The 19,736-nt window shown below is 35.5% G+C and overlaps 1 protein-coding gene across 1 annotated transcript in view; it reads left to right on the top strand.

Moving 5' to 3' along the window:
- LOC136038714 (uncharacterized) overlaps positions 1-13,803 on the top strand; it is a 56,483-nt gene extending 42,680 nt beyond the window's left edge. The window contains exons 4-6 of the mRNA XM_065722040.1: positions 5,194-5,309; positions 8,741-8,905; positions 13,693-13,803. Coding sequence (XP_065578112.1) covers positions 5,194-5,309; positions 8,741-8,905; positions 13,693-13,701 — 290 coding nt within the window. The 3' untranslated portion in view covers positions 13,702-13,803. The remainder of the gene's footprint in view (positions 1-5,193; positions 5,310-8,740; positions 8,906-13,692) is intronic.
- The last annotated feature ends 5,933 nt before the right edge of the window (positions 13,804-19,736 follow it).

The raw sequence follows: 19,736 nt of genomic DNA, 5'->3' as shown, positions 1-19,736 counted from the left end.
CCGTCTGAAGTTGCCCGTCGCGAGGCTACCCGTGTTACCGTTGCAGGGCAAGTAGTACTTCCAAGCCGCAAGTTGAAGTTCCTAGGTATCACATATGGAAGCGACCTCAGAAGCTCGCGTGCTCTTTTTGTTGACCAGGTTCTGTCGGGTTTTCGGTCTGGGTATGCTAAACTTGCAGCTCTGAAGTTTAAATTTAATAAGCATATTCTTGCTAGGTTGTATCGTGCCGTCGCTCTTCCCTTTGCTCACTACATCTCACCCGTTTGGCATTGGCTATCGAATTCGGATATGTTGCGAATCCGTTCAGGCTTTTGCAAATATTTAAAGTTTCTGCTTGGTCTGCCACTTTACCTCCGTAACACTGGTCTCCTAGAAAAGTATCATATACCTGATCCTGTTGAGTTCATGCCGAATTTTGAAAAACAAGCTCTCGTGAAACACAGGGCACTATTATTTGATTTCCCAGCGACTTTTTTGCTTGATAGTTGAAGTGTGATTTGTTTGTATTTAGTGATTATTATGTTCGGTTGATTTGTTTTCGTCTTTAATTTCTCTTTTCTTTTGTTTTGCTCCGCTTCTTCATGTTTCTTTTTTATAAGCGGGTTTGTAATAAATTATTATTATTATTATATTCCAATCTAATGATCTGTTTCGACGTTTCTATGACAACAAATGGTCATCTCAAAATAAAAATCAGATGCATGTTAGGAAAATACGAGGTGTACGATGGGGGAACATCTGCCCTCTGATCACTTTGAAGCTTGAGAAAGGCACTAGAACTTCTGATTACCAATCCAATTAACCCCCTCCGAAGATTATACGATCACCCTTTCTAGATATATTCTATACTCCTAGGGCATAACGTACAACCCTTGCACTGAGGGCTCTGGGGGGGGGGTCATCTTCAAAGACATAAATTCCAGACTTTTCAAGTACATTAAAAAATGGCTATCTAAAAATTTGGATTGGATGAGTTTGGGGAAATGGTGGGCGTTGGAGGGGGGTTAGTTACCCTCAAGTTACTTTGAACTATTGCTAAGGGCACTAGCCCTTTCAATTTCCAATCGAATGAACTCTTCTCGAAGTTTATAAGACAACAAATGGCCACCTCAAAATGTCTATCAGATGCATTTTGAGAAAATATGAGGTGGGGGGGGGTATCCACTCACTGATCACTCTGAATCTTAAAAAGGGCACTAGAGCTTCTGACTAATAATACGATGAGCCCCCTCTTGAAGTTTGTACGATCACCCTTTCTATACATTAAACAAAAAAGAAGTTATTTTAAATGAAAGTATGGAGCGACAATGAAACTTAAAACGAACAGAAATTACTCCGTATATGAAAGGGGCTTTTCATCCTCAACGCCCCGCTCTTTACGCTAAAGTTTGACTCTTTCTCTTAAGTCTACATTTTAAAACAGTAAAAAACTTTAGCGTAAAGAGCGGGGCATTGACGAGGAAAAGCCCATTTCATATACGGAGTAATTCTTGTTCGTTTTAAGTTTTAATATCGCTCCTTACTTTCATTTAAAAAAAAACTTAATTTTTTTGTTTTATTTCAGGATGTTTCTTAATTAATGCATTTTTTTTTATCTTGGCTCTCCACGCATAAATAATTAAAACGAAATTTGCATATTAATTTTTTTAGGGGGGGAGGGGCTAAATGGCTTTTTCATAGTTTTAATCGAAAGATTTTGAAAAAAAGGATTGAGAGAGGAGGCCTAGTTGCCCTCCAATTTTTTGATTACTTAAAAAGGCAACTATAACTTTTAATTTTTTACGAACGTTTTCATAAGTAAAAAATATACGTAACTTACGTAGCGAACTTCTATATTCGTATGCTTTTATTGCGTATATGAGGGGGCTCACCCCTCGTCGATACCTCGCTCTTTACACTAAAGCTTAAATTTTGTCCCAATTCCTTAATAATGACCCCTGAATCACAAAGGCCGTAGAATAAATAGTTGAAATTACTAAAAATACTTTAGCGTAAAGAGCGAGGTATTACGAGGAGGTAAACCCCTCATATGCGTAATAATTTCTTTTCGTGTTAAGTTTTAATGCTGCTCCTCACTTTCAGCAGAAAAAAACTTTTCATATCTATTTTTTCAATGTTTTTTTTTTTTTTTAATAATGCTAGAAAATCCTGCGCCCCCTCCATTGAAAGTCTCTTCCCCAATAAAACGTTCCTCCATTGAAAGATCCTCCACGTAAGCCCCCCCCTGTAACTCTCCCCCCAAACCAAAAAAAAATCCCCCTGAAAACGTTTGTACACTTCCCAATAACCATTACTATATGTAAACACAGGTCGAAGTTCGTAACTTGCAGCCCCTCCCACGGCGACTGCGGGAGAGTAAGTCGTCCCCAAAGACATATTTATTAGGCTATTCGACTATGGTGAATAAAATGGCTATCTCAGAATTTTGATTCGGTGACTTCAGGGGAAAATGAGCGTGGGAGGGAGCCTAGGTTCCCTCCAATCTTTTTGGTCACTTAAAAAGGACACTAGAACTTTTAATTTCCGTTAGAATGAGCCCTTTTGCGACATTCTAGGACCACTCAGTCGATACGACCACCCCTGGGAAAAAGAAACAACAACAAATAAACACGCATCCGTGATTTGTCTTCTGGCAAAAAACGTGAAATTCCACATTTTGTAGATAGGGGCTTGGAACTTCTAGAGTAACGTTCTCTGATACGCTGAATCTGATGGTCTGATTTTCGTTAAGATCGTACGACTTTTATGGGGTATTTCTCCCTATTTTCTAAATTAAGGCAAATCTTCTCAGGCTCGTAACTTTTGACATGTAAGACTAATTTTGATGAAACTTATATATTTCAAATAAACATTAAAATGTGATTCTTTTGATGTAACTATTGGCATAAAATTTCCATTTTTTAGAGTTTTGGCTACTATTGAGCCGGTCGCTCCTTACTACAGTTCGTTACCACGAACTGTTTGATACCATATAGGCACCAAGGTCTAAATTCCAACCTTTGCCGTGGGGGTTGTAGGGCGGTTATCATCCTCAAAGACATAATTTCCACAATTTTTAACTATGTTGAACAGAATGACTATCTCAAAATTTTGATTGGATATGTTTTAGGAAATGGGTGACGTGGGAGGTTTTTTTTGCCCTCCAATCACTTTTGACTATTAAAAAGAGCACTCGTCCTCTCAATTTCCAATCGAATGAGCTCTTTTCGAAGTTTCTATGACAGCAAATGGCCATCTCAACATTTCCATCAGATACATTTTGGGAAGATACGAGGCGTGGGAGCGGAGTATACAACCCCTGATCACTCTGAATCTTAAAAAGGACACAAGAACATCTGGTTTCCAATCATTATTCCAGAGTTTTTACGATCACTCTTTCTACATATATCTTATTTGCCCCCGGTTATAACTTATAACCCTTACCCTTGAAGTCTAGGGGGTTTTCATCCTCAAAAACATAATTTCCTGACCTTTCAATTACGCTGAACAAAATGGCTATCTCCAAACTTTGATTGGATGTTTTTGGGGAAATGGTGGGTGTTGGAAGAGGTTAGTTGCCCTCCAGTCAGTTTCGACTATTAAAAAGGGTACATGCTCTTTCAACTTTCGGTCGAATGAGCTCTTTTTGAAATTACTAAGACAAAAAATCGCCATTTCAGAATTTCCATCAGATGCATTCCGGGAGAATATGAGGTGTGTGTGTGTAGGGGGGGATATCCACCCTCTGATCACTATGGATCTCAAAAAGGGTGCTAAAAATTCTGATTAGGAATCCAGTTAGCCCCCTCCCAAGCTTATACGATCATCCTTTCTGCATAACTTACAACCCATGCCCTGTGGGGGGTGTTGTCATCCTCAAAGACATGAATTTCCAGATATTCAAATTACGGTGAGCAAAGTGGCTATCTCAAAATTTAGTTTGAATGTGTTTGGGGAAATTGTGGGCGCGGTAGGGGGTTTAGTTGCCCTCCAGTCACTTTCAAATATTAGAAAGGGAACTAGACTTTTCAATTTCCAATTGAATAAGCCCTTTTCAAGGTTTCTGCGACAACTACTTCGATACGAAGCTGCCTGGTATAAACAAAAAAAAAATAATAATAATATTACATTGTGCCCACATCGCTCTTTACTTAGGCGGCACTATTGCGCTGCCTATGATACTAGATAAAATCAAGATGTTACGTGGTAAATCAATCCATTATTTTGTATGTTGTTTATTGAATTTAAACATATTGTGTTTATGCCTAAGTTTTTAAGATAATTTTAATTGTATACTAAAAGTTACTGATATCACGGCTTTGATGAGCGTTATAGATTAGTCTGTTGTTATGAGGCTGCATATTTACTTTTGACTCCTAAATTAATATTCTTGTTTCTTATGATCGGCTTTTGTGTTTTCAGAAGAGTACTAGCTTTCTGTGATCCCACAAACATAGGGAAATATAACCAGTTGAGTTATTTGCAATTAATTTATTGATATGCGTTAGATAGGCTGGGAAGTAATTTTTTTTTCGTTTTAAGTTTCAACTACGCTCTTTAATTCCTTCTGATTTTTTTCTTTTTTTAATTTAATCTTTGCTCGTCTTTGATTTCAGCAAAGCGCTAGTTTTCTGAAACCATACAAAAATAGGAAAATATCACCAGTTGATTTATTTGGACTAGTTTTATTGATATATTTTAGATAGGCTGATAATTAATAATTTTTGTCCAATTTAAGTTTTAACTTTGCTCTTTATTCCCTGGGAAAAACCTCATTTTTTTAATCAGTCTACATCAAGATCTAAACCCTATTTAGGTGCTGGTTCGCCTGTTATTGAAAACTTCGTAAATTTTCTTATGCTATTTTTGAAAGTTTTTTAAACTTTGTGTAAGTTTTTTAGTTTTAAAAGTTTTTTAAACTTTTTTAAACTGTGTCAGCTATTATCAGAATGCGTCACTATATCACAAACTGTTTCCTGAGATTAGGGTTTAAGAATTTTTAGATTAGCAAATAGTCTATGCAGTCATGCTTCAATAATTCATCCTTAAAAAGTAATTAATTAGTAATTAGTAATAGACTAAAAAAATAATTCCGTTTTTAGGTTTATAAATTTGGTTTATAAGTTTTTAGGTGTGTATTAGCCTACAATATCCAATTAACCAAATAATTGAAGAGTATATCTAATATACTCAAGGAGAGTTTTTTTTTTCTAGGAGTCTTGTGCAAAAGAAAAGCACTTTATTCGATTTGGGTGATAGTTACAACATTTGTATGCGTGTATGATTTGTCAATGGCTGGTTTATATATGGCAGACGTTGCAGTAGCTGGAGTAAGTTTATAAATGTGATGAGTTTCAGGAGTAATATTTTGGTTTTGTCGTATTTTCTCCCATTTATTGTCAATTTTACGTAATTTTGAGAAAATTGCAGGGTCAAATTTCGCCAAAGAACAGATATCCAACTTTGGATAGCACCATATGATTCCTGGTTGAGAACAAAAATGATAGTTTCGCTTGTTTTTAAGCAAGGATCATAGCTGGAAAGTTGAGTTTCATAGTCTGGGTGAGAGCGAATTAGCTCAAATTGTTTTGCTACGTTTTCGTTCCTTTAAATTGAGTCTGAACTTTTGAGTTCAAGGCTTAGTCTAGAAATTTAGAAACCACACTCCATTTTATAATTTGACTAAGATGTAAATTGAAAGGTGCTTACAATGTGTAACAGATTCCTGGTCCCTTAACCAAAATGTTGTCTTAGCATATAAATAAAAAATAATTAGGATCCAATAAAGAGCATTTTTTCGCACGGATTCAAAAGTGCCCAGATCCGCAGTTACAAACCATTTCTGTTTGTGCTTGGTACCGGCGCAAAAGAATCGTACCAAATTTTGCCCACTAACGGTTTTCTATTTAGACCATTACCGTCAATTTTAGGTCCAACAATAATAAGGTCGAATTTTTCCAGGGAACCAACATCAAATATTGGAAAGCTTATATCCATTCTCCCTGAGCTCACAGCGTGTTTGGTATATAGCATTGAGTCTCATAGCACGAGAATATAATACTCTATATCTTTTTTCCAAAGGTATCTGATCGAAATTTTGAGAAAGTCACTTGATGTAGAATATTTGAGAGGTCCAATAACTATTCCCTTGGGGGTGACAAAGACCCACCCAGGGAAAGGGCTGTAAGCTATGGAGCTTGCTCATTGTCCACATATGGTATTTGTTATTGAAAAGTATACGTATTTTTCGGGAGATCTATTTTGAATGGGGGGAATTTTCAAAGGGGGAATGTTGTATGATAATTTATATTTGAGATGTATTTGGAAAAAAGAACTTGGATTGGAGATGGTTGCTCGCCGGTCACTTTTGACGCTTATAAATAGCACAAGAACTTCCAATTTCCAATCGAATGACCCCCTTCAGATCTTGTAAGACCACCCCTTCCATAAAACCTTGTATGTTAACAATGGGCAACCTGTATAACTTGCAGCCATTTCCCCAGGGGCTGGAAAGGAGTGGTCAACCCCAGAGGCATAGTCATTCGACCTTTAGACTATTTGAACAAAATTGCTACCTTAAAATTTTTATCGGATGAATTTGATGAAAAAGAATGTGGGAGGTGGGCTGGTTGCCCTCTGATCACTGTCTTGAAAATTTTGAAAAAGTAGGGGTAGCTATGTCACCAAAGTCGATTTCCCAACTTAGGGTCCTTTGCGAGTCCTTTGATTTCTGAATTAAAATCAAGTTGTCATCAATCCATGGCTAATTGGAGAAAAGGCCAAGACAGTTGATAGTCTCAGCGAGAGGCACAGGAGGCGAAAGCCTTTTTCAGGAATGTATAAAAATGATGTTTTTTTCCATTGTTGATAGATAGTCTATCATCCATCTATTCATCTTGGGACAGAACTAAGGCAGAGAGTCATAGAACTTTAGGTATGATCGAGATTTCTGGATTTTCTGAATTCCGGATCCGAGATTTCTGAGCTACGATTTTTTAAAAGTTATTAAGAAAAGAGAATACTAAGTAAATAAGAAGTAAATTTAGCATAGTGGGGGGGGGGCATCTAGATTCTGGATTCCCGAGATTTCTGAACCACAATTGCTTGAAAATTATTACGGAAAGAGAATATTAATTAAACAAGAGCTAAAATTAGCGTAGTAGAGGTGCATCTCTACTCATGAAAGTCTAGAAAATCAACGTCCGGAGCGGAAAATTGGAAAAATCAGAGTCAAAATCGCTTAAACAATTGAACACTTTTAAACATTCAATGAAGGACGGAGGAAGTTATAGAGGTGGACAGATATTCCTAAAAATCGGTCTGGAGTGGATAATTAGAAAAATCAGGGCCAACATTAATAAAAAAATATAATTTCAAACATTTTTGGGGGGCAGACAGATGAAAGTGTAGTGGTGTACGCGAATTTAAGAAAATGTGCAAAAAAATAAAGGGTATTGCGTATTTTCGGAAAAATAGGGTTAAAAAAATAACAAAGGATTTTAAATATTATTAAGGGACTTTAGAAGATATATGGGTGAACATAAATCTTAGAAAATGTGAAAAACTTCAAGGCTTTAAGTGTAATTTAAAAAAATGGTTAATATAAATAAAATGGGAACATTTTGAATATTATGGAGGATCGAAAGAAGGTATAGAAATTTACGCAAATTACAGAAAATCTGGAAAAATTCAAGTTTAGAAGTGCAGTTTAAAAAAAAATCAATAAAAAGAAAAGTTTTGAAAAATCAACGAAGGTAAGAAATGAAGGCTAACCAGAATTTCAGAAAATCTGGAAAATTTCAAGTTTGGGGTTGTAATTAAAAAAGAAAAGGCTACACAAGTTGCCCATTGTTAGCATATAAGATTTCTATGAAAGGAGTGGTCGTATAAGCTTTGAAGGAGACTCATTTGATTGGAAATTGAAAGTTCTTGTGCCGTTTTTTGAGTTTAAAAGTAATAGTTGGGCAGTTAACTCCCTTCCAAGCTCTTTTTCCCCAAATAAGTCTACATTTAAGTTACGAGTGTTTGAATAATTGCATATAAATTAAAATGTAACATTCTCCCTGTGAAAATTCCGTTCCCCTCAAAATAGATTCCCACAAAGAAAATTTATTTTGAAGAGGGCAATAACCTATGATACCTGTTCAAACAAGCATTCTTCCGATATTCTAAGACCATTAATCGATACAATCCCCCCTGGAAATAAAAACACAAATAAACAATTAAATAAACACGCATCCGTGACCTTTCTTCTGAAAACAGCACTAAATTGAATATTTTTGTAGATAAGAACTTGAAACATCTGCGATAGGGTTTTCTGATAAGTCAAATATAATAGTGTGATTTTCATTAAGACTACTTGACTGATTTGGTGTGTTTTGCCCCTTTTTCAAATATAAGTTAAATTTAATATTAAATTTAAATATTAGTTAAATTCTCAGGCCTGTAGTGTTTGATGGTTAACATGAAACTTTGTGAATTTTATATACTGATAATCAGTCCATTTTTTCTAATGGGCATAAAAAGAACATTGTTTTGATTTACCTATTGCTATCAATATCAGTTTCTGAAAAATCTCTCTCTGTGTGTGTGTGTGTGTGTGTGTGTGTGTGTGTGTGTGTGTGTGTGTGTGTGTGTGTGTGTGTGTGTGTGTGTGTGTGTGTTTGTGTGTGTGTCACGATTATTACACCGTTAGGGATGAAATTTCGATTACATAACATACTGCCATTCTAAATCTGGGTTCTATACATCCTTTTTGCAGGCGAAAAACTTTGGAACTGCTATTGTCTTGCCAGCTCTGTTTAGCAGATTTCTTATTGGCTGGGTGGCAAACGTTATATTTGTTCTCTATGCTTTCTGCGCAGCAAGATGGTTCTGTTGCAAGAAAAAAGACAACAAGTTTGACAATGAAGAAGAAAAGGCTGAAGTAAGTATCAACCCCATGCATATATGTGGTTAGTCTATCCAGAATAGCGTAGGAACATTGCCATAACCTGAAAAGGGTTCAACTCAAAACTAGCCTTTGCTAACTTACTAGACACCTACCCATTTCACTCAATAGAAGATTAGTTTTTGCTTCATCCCGGTCATCTGTATCTAAAAGCCAAAGATATCTGAAATTTGAAGCTTTAACTACACCAAATATTTTGTCCATGGAGGCCACGGCACAATTTCTTAGAACGGCGATAATGTAATGTGTAGTTCATTTGGGAAGCAAGCAAGTAAGAAAACTCCATGCTTAATTTGTAGAATTCCGCTAAGCATGCAATAGGTTATTTCAGAGTTAAAAAAGGATTCTGCAATGATAATTATATTTTTGTCTCTCAGTAAAGTTTGGAGCAATGAACTTCGGTGAATTCAGTTTAGCGTGGCATACATTTCATGATTTAGGTTGAGTCAACTAATAGCACCTCCCCCCTGTTTTCAGGTAGTAATAAACTTGGGTATAGTAGGGCTTTCCAAATAATAAAACCATATTTTGTCTCTTCATGAAAAACTAATTTTCTATAAGTCTAAGAGTTTGGTCCTTATTCTGACAGAAATATAGCTTAGGTTTTTTTTTTTATTGAAGCGCCACTAGAAGCATAAAACCCGAACTAGCTTCAAAGATGCTTTATAGTCTAAGCTATTTTCAGAGCCATCCACCCAGAAGAGGCGCCTTTGCTATTCTAATGGATAAGTTTGAAGCAGGGGAAGAGTTTAAGTTAACTAGCATTAGCGTTAATTTTCCTAGTCACAAATTGAGCTGTATCTCTCTCATTTTAACGGTATAATTTTTGACTTTAAGAAAAGAATGAATTAACGACTAATGAGGGTCGGAAGAATCGACAAATTTATTTTTGGGACAGTCGCACATAACATACATTAAATTTAATTGATAAAGCTAAAATCGAACTGGTAAGTTTGCATCGATTAACATAAAAAAAGAAGTAATAAAATAAGTCACAATAAAATACACAAAAGAGTATTCTACCCAACTCAATATTTGTCCTTCTTTCCACTTTGAGTTCTTATTTATTCAACCTTTCACTAGCTAGTTATTTTTGTTTACTTTGCTTAATGCAAATGCAATATGGCTAAATAAAGGCAAATATATAAAACTAGCTGTTGGGGTGGCGCTTCGCACCGCCCCAAAACCTAGTTTTTGGGGGCGCTTCGCGCCCCCCAAGCCCCCCCCCCCCGTGCGCGTAAGTCGTTACGCGCCATATTAGATACGCGCCATTGTAGTTGTGTCCCTCTGTCCCACCTGTGAATATAGATATATATATATATATATATATATATATATATATATATATATATATATATATATATATATATATATATATATATATATATATATGTTTTTAACTACGTAAAACTTGCGAATATACAACATTCTTCGCTGTCTTATTGTCTGTGCATATAAATAGATTGTCAGGTTTACCGACTCTTGACATGCAACATATAATTGTCCATGGGAAAACAATCCGTATTCAGATCTATACCTCATGATTCTAATGATTGCCCTTGAGCTTTGTTGATGGTGATTGCTAATCGACCATTCCCTGTGTCTTCGTCGTCATTTATATATCCCCCTGTGCCCCCCGGCGTCCCCGTTGTAGTTGTGTCCCTGTGTCCCGGTCGTCATTTATACTCCCTGTGTCCCGGTCGTCTTTTGTGTCCCGGTGTCCCAGTCTGTAATTTCTCTTTGAGTGTCCCGGTCTTCATTTATATTCCCTGTGTCCCGGTGTCCTGGTCGTCATTTGTGTCCCGGTGTCCCGGTCTGTATATACATTCGTTTTTGAATTGGTCTTTTTTTTAGTTTTTAGTTTTTTACCTTTTTTTAGTTTTTTTTTTAGTTATACCTCATGATTCTAATGATTGCCCTTGAGTTTTGTTGATGGTGATTGCTAATCGAATATTCCCTGTGTCCCCGTCGTCATTTATATATCCCCCTGTGCCCCCCGGCGTCCCCGTTGTAGTTGTGTCCCTGTGTCACGGTCATCATTTATATTCCCTGTGTCCCGGTCGTCATTTGTGTCCCGGTGTCCCGGTCTGTATATACATTCGTTTTTGAATTGGTATATGATGAAATAAATTTTTGTGTTTTTTCCTCTTTTTTCTTTTTAGTTTTTTTGGTTTTTACCTTTTTTTTAGTTTTTTTATTTTTTTCTTTTTCTTTTTAGTTTTTTTTTTGTAGTTTTTACCTTTTTAGTTTTTTTATTTTTATTTTAATTTTTTTTAATTTTGTTTTTCTCCTATATTTTTCAGTTTTTTTCCTTTTTTTATTTTTTTCTTTTTTAGTTTTTTTTAGCTTTTTTAGTTTTTTTTATTAGTTTTTAGTTTTTTTCTTTTTAGTTTTTTTTGTAGTTTTTACCTTTTTTTAGTTTTTAATTTTTCTTTTTAGTTTTTTTTTTGTAGTTTTTACCTAGCCAAGGTTCGACCCTGCAACCTCTCGGACCTAGAACCTGGAACATAACGCGTTACCAACTCAGCTACTTTGGGCTTGAATACATTCGTTTTTGAATTGGTATATGATGAAATAATTCAGACGTCATATGCGGACAGACAGACAGATAGACATAACACACATATAGCTTATTTATATTTATAGATAGATAGATTACAAAAATATGTGTCAAAGAGTAAAATAATTAAAGCTTTAAAGCTCATGCCATAAGAACTAACAGTAATTTTTTATCTTGCTGGTCGATAAAATTGACTTCTTTTTTTGACCTATAAACGAATTTTTGGGGCTCTCACCGCATATCTTATAACTAGTCAAATACCTTTAGCTCATCATAGACTTCAATTTGAAATAAAGACAGTATTGATTTTCAGGTAGACCTAGCCAGTTTTTATATAAAAACACTCAGCCCTTCTAGTTTTAGTCTTCAAATTGTTTAAGTTATCTGGATAGAAGGAAAAAGTTTGTTTTTTTTTAGCACTTTTTAGTGTAATTGGAGGTATAACCACGATTTTATATTTTATTTTACTTTTTCATAAATCTTGTTGTTGATTTATCCCCTTCGTGCTCAAAAATATAGGCCTATATTTTCGAACTATTCAAGGAGATTCTAATGTTTCTAATGATCTAGTACTCTGAGCGATTAATCAAGAGTCAACAGAATATTGACTCTTGATACTTATAAGTATATAAGTATATAAGTACTATACTTATAAGTATAGTACTCGTTAACATCTACGAATTAATTGACTAATATTAATTGATTGTGGCTGGTTCAGGATTCTCATCGAAAATAAATACCTATACAATTTTCTAGCCCAATTGAACCTTGAAAAATAAGCTTAATATTATACAATACAAAAAATTTGATTTTCTTTACTTAAAAATGACAAAGTTAAATACAGACTTCGAAATTAAGTGTTAGGTATAGACGAATTTTCTATAGCACTATGATTTTTTTTAGCCTTTATTTTATACTTTACTGCAGTTGAATCAGTTAATTCATTCTTTTCTGGGAAGGGGGGGGGGTAATCTATCGTATTTGGTTTGCCTAATGACGTTGAAGATGAAAATATTTAAAACCATGACCACATTACATTTGTTAAATTTTCTTTCAAAGTGCCTTAAATTTTTTTATCCTAATGGGCAAGACTTTCACAATGCATTATGATTCCGAAGAACCTTGAGTATTCTGCGAAAAAAAAAATACCATAAAGGTTTATAAAGGCTATAACATTCATAAAGGCTATAAAAAAGTTAACAGATTTATATTTCAAACCAATCTTTGCTTTTAGCTCTACATTCGCATTTGTAGGCTATTCAGCTTTCCGTCACTTCACTCTTTTATTTTTATCCCCCCATTGTGCTTCCTGGCTGAAAGGCCTTGAGACGGTGATCAGCAACACCGATTCAGACTTAAAAAAAATCTAGTTCCGTATCCTTTACCTTTCACCTTCTCTCCACTCTTTCATGAATTGAAAGCTACTGGGTGTGAATTTTCAGGGTACAGTTTTTCATGTAACAATACAAATCTCGCCCTTGATGAGAACAATTTACGATGAAACGGATTGTTCATTGGCAATTTTTGTTGGGGAGAGGGTCCAGAAGTTTATCTCACTAGAATTACTAACTACATATAAAGGTAATAGGTCTTTCTACAACGACACATAAAACGATGACATCTTGTCTGAAAAAGAACAAGAAACGATCCAGATTCGACAGTGACAGATAAATACAATGGCAATTCAACCTTTTGCTCAACTGAAAAATTTTTCAAATGAGCAGGATAAGGCTTTATGTACCGTTCCCGACAGAGCTTTGCAGCACTGCTACAACAGCAAACATTTATTGAGTGAAATCTAAAATTTACCTTGTCTAAATTGCCGAAATTATAGGTTTTGCGTGGACCATTGGCAAAAATTAGAATTATGTAACAATATTACCAGAAATCTCCTGAAATGATTACCTGAAATTTTCCCTGGAGACCTCGAAGTTTTTCAGGGCCCTATGCTTCCCAAAAATTGAAAATAAAGAGGGAGAAAGAGAGAGAGAAAAAAAAAGAGATAGAGAGATAGACTGGAAAAGAAAGAGTCAGAGAGAGCAACCATGGAAAATATGGTAAGGATAAACATAATGGAAAAATAATATTATTAAGGGATCAAAAATATTTTGACATATGGATATAACGTTACCATATATACTAGAATCATTTAAGGACACGGTACTTGGTATTTCACAATAATTGATTATTATTTTTTTTATAGCTATGTTAACAGTCATGAAGTTTCATCAATCCGAAGTTGTAATTGTTTTTGTGACATAGTGTATATGTTTTGTTGATTTTATTCTAATCAAAAATAAAATTATTTTCAATGTTTCGTGAAGTCAAAATGAAGACTTTATTCGTGAACCGTAGGCAATAGACTGTTAAAAATAGTGGGAAAGATTTTCTTTTCTAATTTACTGCTTCAATTTTAATTGAAGGATTTGGCAGTACAGTAGACAAACTCGATTTATAGGCTGTTCCAAGTACTAATCAAATATTTTGTATTAGCGACCCCTAAGAAAGGAGCGATTCGTGCTGATAGTTTCTAAAACCTTAAAAAAGAAGTTTATTAAAAAGGTATGCATCAAAAGCCAATTGATTTTTGCATGCAATTACAAAATCCTGAAACTAATAAAGTGTAGAGGTATTGAGCCGAAAATATTTGTTCCCCAGGAATTTTCAAAATTCTGAAAAAAAGGAGAGAATGTCCCCCCCAAAAAGTAATCTTGTTGCAAAATACAACATCCAATAACTTCGCTGTTTTGTGTTGCAAAGCAGCACCTTTTGCCCGATGAAGGCAAAATTCTTGTTTGGGAAGGGGACATCTTGACATATGGAATTCATGAAAATGCTGCCCCCAAAAATTCATTTCTGATATTTCAGACCCCTCCCCTCGAGAAATTTTTAAAAGGGAATAACTTTCCCTTTTAAAATAGTTAATGTTTTACGAATAGTTAATGTTTTACGAATATCATACTTGAATGTAAAAAGTGGGGGTTGAAGAGGGACATAGTGACCTTCTTCACATCTAAGACAGCCCAGGATAAAACAGTTTGTACCGATGAACTGCAAGCAACGGACGGCCTTTGTTCCTAGAAACAAAACTTTTGTTTTGATTTCGTTGAACCTAAGCAAAAATTTTGATTGCAATATGTCTGACAATATACTCTTATCCTCAATGAAAATCTTTCACAAAGTTAGGTAATTATTTCCAGTTCTTTTGACCAGACCTCATCTTGAGTGCAGCTCTGTTTTCGTATCCGTTTACTAGATTGCAGCTCCCGCAGCAACCGTTACTCTGTTTTCGTATAAAGTCTCCTTGACATTGAATTTTGGCTTTTGGTTCATCCCTTCACACTGAATACCACAAGGTTCATATCCCTCCGCAAGGCCTTATGTTAACTTACCCGTAAGTCGAAACGCAATGAGCTTAGCATGTGGCTTGGTGTGAGGATGGGTGGTTCTTCCAAACTGACGACAAGGTAAGAGTAACAGTCTTCAAATCATTGGTGGAGGCATTTTATAAAGAGGATGTTAAAATGCTTGCTACTCATCATCAAGGGGATTATATAGAGAAGTAAGTTTGATGTAACCTTTTTTTTAGTTGTATTATCAGTCTTTTATACCTGTTTGCTCTTAAAAGCCAATGGGAAAGTAAAAGAGAATTATGTTTTGTAATTTACTTCCATTTTTACCGTGCATGAGCCCTTTCGAATGTCAAGTTTCTTATTTTGAAATTGCTATTTTGAAGAGAATGCACTATGAAATCGGAAGACCGAGCTGTTTGCTTTAGATCTTATCTGACAAAACTATAGCTACATAAGTTGAAGTGAAATGAAAGTTAGGTCAAGAACTACTACAATTTTATTTAAAATTAAAGGGAGACAGGATGTGGGGTGGGTACTTGAAAACAGTTTTTAAGCATCTATTAAGGTTGCATATCCATCCATGAGTTTCCTTTGCCAACCTCAAAACTTCTTAAATTTAACAAATTAAGCTCTTCTACAACCTTCCCGGTACAACATTTGACAAAAAAACAATCTAAAAAAAAATACAAAAGCTTAATGTTTTCATCTTACCAAGTAGTTCATGATAATGAACTGTTGTAAGGAGCGACTCAGCTCAATAGTAAACGAAACTCTAAAAAATGGAATTTTGATACCAATGGTTACATAAACAGAATCGTATTTTAATGCTGATTTCAAATATATAAGTTTCATCAAGTCCTACCCATCAGAAATTACGAGCCTGAGAAAATATGCCCTATTTTAGAAAATAGGGGGAAACACCCCCTAAAAGTCATAGAATCTTAACGAAAATCACACCGTCAGATTCAGCGTATCAGAGAAAGTTCCAAGCTCCTATCTACAAAAATGTGGAATTTTGTATTTTTTTGCCAGAATACAAATCACGGATGCGTGTTTATTTGTTTTTTTATTTCAGGGGTGATCATATCGACCCAGTGGTCCTAGAATTTTGCAAGAGGACTCATTCAAACGGAAATGATAAGTTCTAGTGCCCTTTTTAAGTGACCATAAAAATTGGAGGGCACCTAGGCCCCCTCCCTCGCTCATTTTTTTCCAAAGTCATCGGATCAAAATTCTGAGATAGCCATTTTATTCAGCATAGTCGAAAAACCTTATAACTATGTCTTTGGGACGAATTACTCCCCCACAGTCCCCGTGGGAGGGGCTGCAAGTTACAAATTTTGACCAGTGTTTGAATATAGTAATGGTTTTTGGGGAGTGTACAGACGTATTCAGGGGGGTTTTTTGGTTGGGAGGGGGTTGAGAAGAGGGGGTTATGTGGGGGATACCTTCAATGGGGGAATTCGTCATGGGAGAAGAATATTTCCATAAAGGGGGCGCAGCATTTTCTAGCATTATTTAAAAAAAACAATGAAAAAATAAATAAGCAAAAGTTTTTTCAACTGAAAGTAAGGATCAGCATTAAAAATTAAAACGAACAGAAAAAATTACGCATGTAAGGGGTTCACCTCCTCCTAATACCTCAGTCTTTAAGCAAAAGCATTTTTAGAAGTTTCAACTATTTATTTTTTACGGCCTTTGTGATTCAGGGGACAAAATTTAAGCTTTAGTGTAAAGAGCGACGTATTGACGAGTGGGTGAACCCTCTCATATACATAATAAAAACGTACGAATATAGAAGTTTGTTACGTAAGCTAATTCGTAAGTTACATATATCTTTTACTAATGAAAACGTTCGTAAAAACTAAAAGTTCTAGTTGCCTTTTTAAGTACCCAAAAAATTGGAGGGCAACTGGGCCTCCTCCCCCTCCTTTTTTCTCAAAATCATTCGATCAAAACTATGGGAAAGCCATTTAGCCAAATAAATAAATATGTAAATTTCGCTTTAATTATTCATCTGCGGAGACCCGAAATCAAAACATGGATTAACTAAAAAACGTTCAGAAATTAAATAAAAAAAACAAGTTTTTTTAACTGAAAGTAAGGAGTAATATTAAAACTTAAAACGAACAGAAATTACCCCGTATATGAAAGGGGTTTTTCCCTCTTCAACGCCCTGCTCTTTACGCTAAAGTTTTTACTGTTTTAAAAATTAGAGTTTAGAGAAAGAGTCAAACTTTAGCGCAAAGAGCAGGGCGTTGAAGAGGGAACAGCCCCTTTTTGCCGTAGCAAAAAACAGCAAATTTGCAGTCTCCGGTATTCGTTGTCATTACCTCTAGGATTCGAATTGGCCAGAGGAGATAGCCCGCAAATTTGGCTAGGAATAAATCACCGATTTTAATGTTTGCAGGATTCATGCCTAGTAAATGAAAGATTATAAAGTGAAAGAAACTTATCTTTCAGTGAGGGCCGAGCCTCACTAATGTATCCAAGTGAACAATCAGTCCAAACTGTGCGAGGTCGGCCCAACTGCTAATCTCTTCTCTACACTAAACAGCGTAATTAACGCGCAGGCAAATTATATCCAATTTTCTCTACACACCACACTTGGCTATCGTATCTAATTTTCTCAATTCAAAGCGCCAAAAATCTGATTGTGTGATAAATTCAAGTATCAGATTGCACAATTTCTGTAGTCACTGAATTAATTCATGGCTAAGGAATCAAGTTCAAACAATTCAAAAGTTCAAACAGGTGTAATCCCTTTGAGAGCTAGTTCAATACTGCAGCATATCAGTATATTGCAGGCATCTTCTTTGAATTAAATTCATTTTTTTCGGTAATCTCGGTTATAACGTTTTTTTTCTGATATTATGAGAAATAGAAACATTCAGATCGACATAAAGATTTTTAATTTTATGAATGGCTTAAGAATATTAAGTGGAAACTTTCAGGGCATGATGGGGGGGATGTACAACTGACGAAAAGGCAATATGCGCATACTTCCTTATATGAAATTACTCCGTATATGAAAGGGGATTTTCCTCTTCAACGCCCCGCTCTTTACGCTAAAGGTTTTTACTGTTTTAAGAGGTAGAGTTAAGAGAAAGTCAAAAAAGAGTCAAAGAGAAAAAAAGGACACTTTTTGGCATTTTTTCAAAATCAATACCATATTTATTTATTTTTTCTTAACTGCAACTGCTTTTAATTTGTGTTTTGTGCTTTTCAGGTTCGTTTTCGTCTTAGGGATTTTTTTTTATCGTATCCGCACCACTTTCCTTTTGAAAAACTCGAAAATTCGAACGTGGTGAATTCAATTAATAAGAAAAATAAATTATGAGGCTGCTGATTCAGATTTAAAATTAATAAGAGATGATCTACAAAGATTAAATAAATGGGGTATTTTTGTTTGCTTTCAGCATATTCCTAGTCATAAAGGACTAATTCATAACGTGATTGCTGATAGGCTAGCAAATGAAGCAACAAACATTGACCCCCAACCAGAATCAAAATTGAGGAACCTACGAGATATTATGAAACACCGTGGACAAATAAAGTGTCTACCATTTCGAAATTCCCCATTTCGTTCTAGAGAAGACACAGTTTGGTACTATAGACTGAAATCAGGATATCTTTTTCTGAATTCTGTCCGATTTCAATGGAACTTATATGATTCACCACTATGCAGGTGGTGTTTAACAACAGAGGAAACTTCCCAACACATATTTTTTTATTGCCATATTCTTACACCCGAAACTAATAAGATTAAGATAATTAGTAAAATACTAAAGATTGAAGAAATGTTTGACTCCAACATCAGTTTACAACTACCTCCCAATACTGAAAGGCCGATTTATAGGGTGATGATCCAAATTATGAAAAAGACAATAGAAAACGAGCTAATTTATTAATGAAGATCTACTGTGTAGAAGAGAGCGAGAGTGAGTAGGAAGAGCCGCATTGGTACCAGCCGGCCTCTTGGCCTTAAACTGCTGGGAACAGGCACCTCAAGTACTCGCACTTCCCACAAACCAAACAGAAGGGAAGAGAGGATGAAAAAGGAGGATTGCTAGTGCCATCTTGAAGTCAAGAGGATGAAAGGACTGTAGGCAGTCTATATACCCTCATACAAATTCTGGAATTGGAAATTGGGGGTGAAACATGTGACTTGCTCAAAAGAGTTTAGAAAAAGTTTTTATTGATAAAAAAAAACAAGCAAGCATATAACTGCTGGTAAGTAAAAGCTTAAGGTGTTTTATAACTTGTAGTCGACACGAGTATGCAGAGGTGCGGCCTGGATAGTAGTTAGTAGCAAACTATCTGATCCTGATCTGATTTGCTGCTGCTTAATCGTTTTTTGGACAAGGGTGAACCTCAACAGCGTCTTCCCAAAGTCAACCTAATGGACACACGATTTTCGTTTTTTGCGTGTGGGGGGGGGGGGTGACAAGGGACCCGATCCAAACACACAATAAAAAAAACTATGCAACTTTTGTGTGTTTTTTAGGTCAACTTAACAAAATTTTCAAGTATTCTTGAACATTTTCAAGTTACAAGTATAGGACCAGGGGACCTATCTAAACTTTCAAATATACTGGAAAATGAGCAGGTTCTCACATCATGTGATCAGGGGACCTATCTACACTTTCAAATATATTGGAAAAATGAGCGGGTTCTCATTCCATGTAACCAGGGGACCTATCTAAACTTTAAAATATACTGGAAAAATGAGGTCCACCCTCCGTGTGGCTTGGGGGGAAATATCCAATTTTTCAAATATACTAGAAATATAAGCAGGTTCTCACGCTAGCAAAATGACCCGGGTTGCCGGGCCCTGGAGCCTCTTGGAGTGCCCTTTGGATGCTTTTTGGGCCCCTACGATCGCTCTAGGTTG

Source organism: Artemia franciscana, chromosome 18, assembly GCF_032884065.1.
Source record: "Artemia franciscana chromosome 18, ASM3288406v1, whole genome shotgun sequence".
Classification (NCBI taxonomy): domain Eukaryota; kingdom Metazoa; phylum Arthropoda; class Branchiopoda; order Anostraca; family Artemiidae; genus Artemia; species Artemia franciscana.
This window is presented reverse-complemented; position numbering and strand designations above follow the sequence as displayed.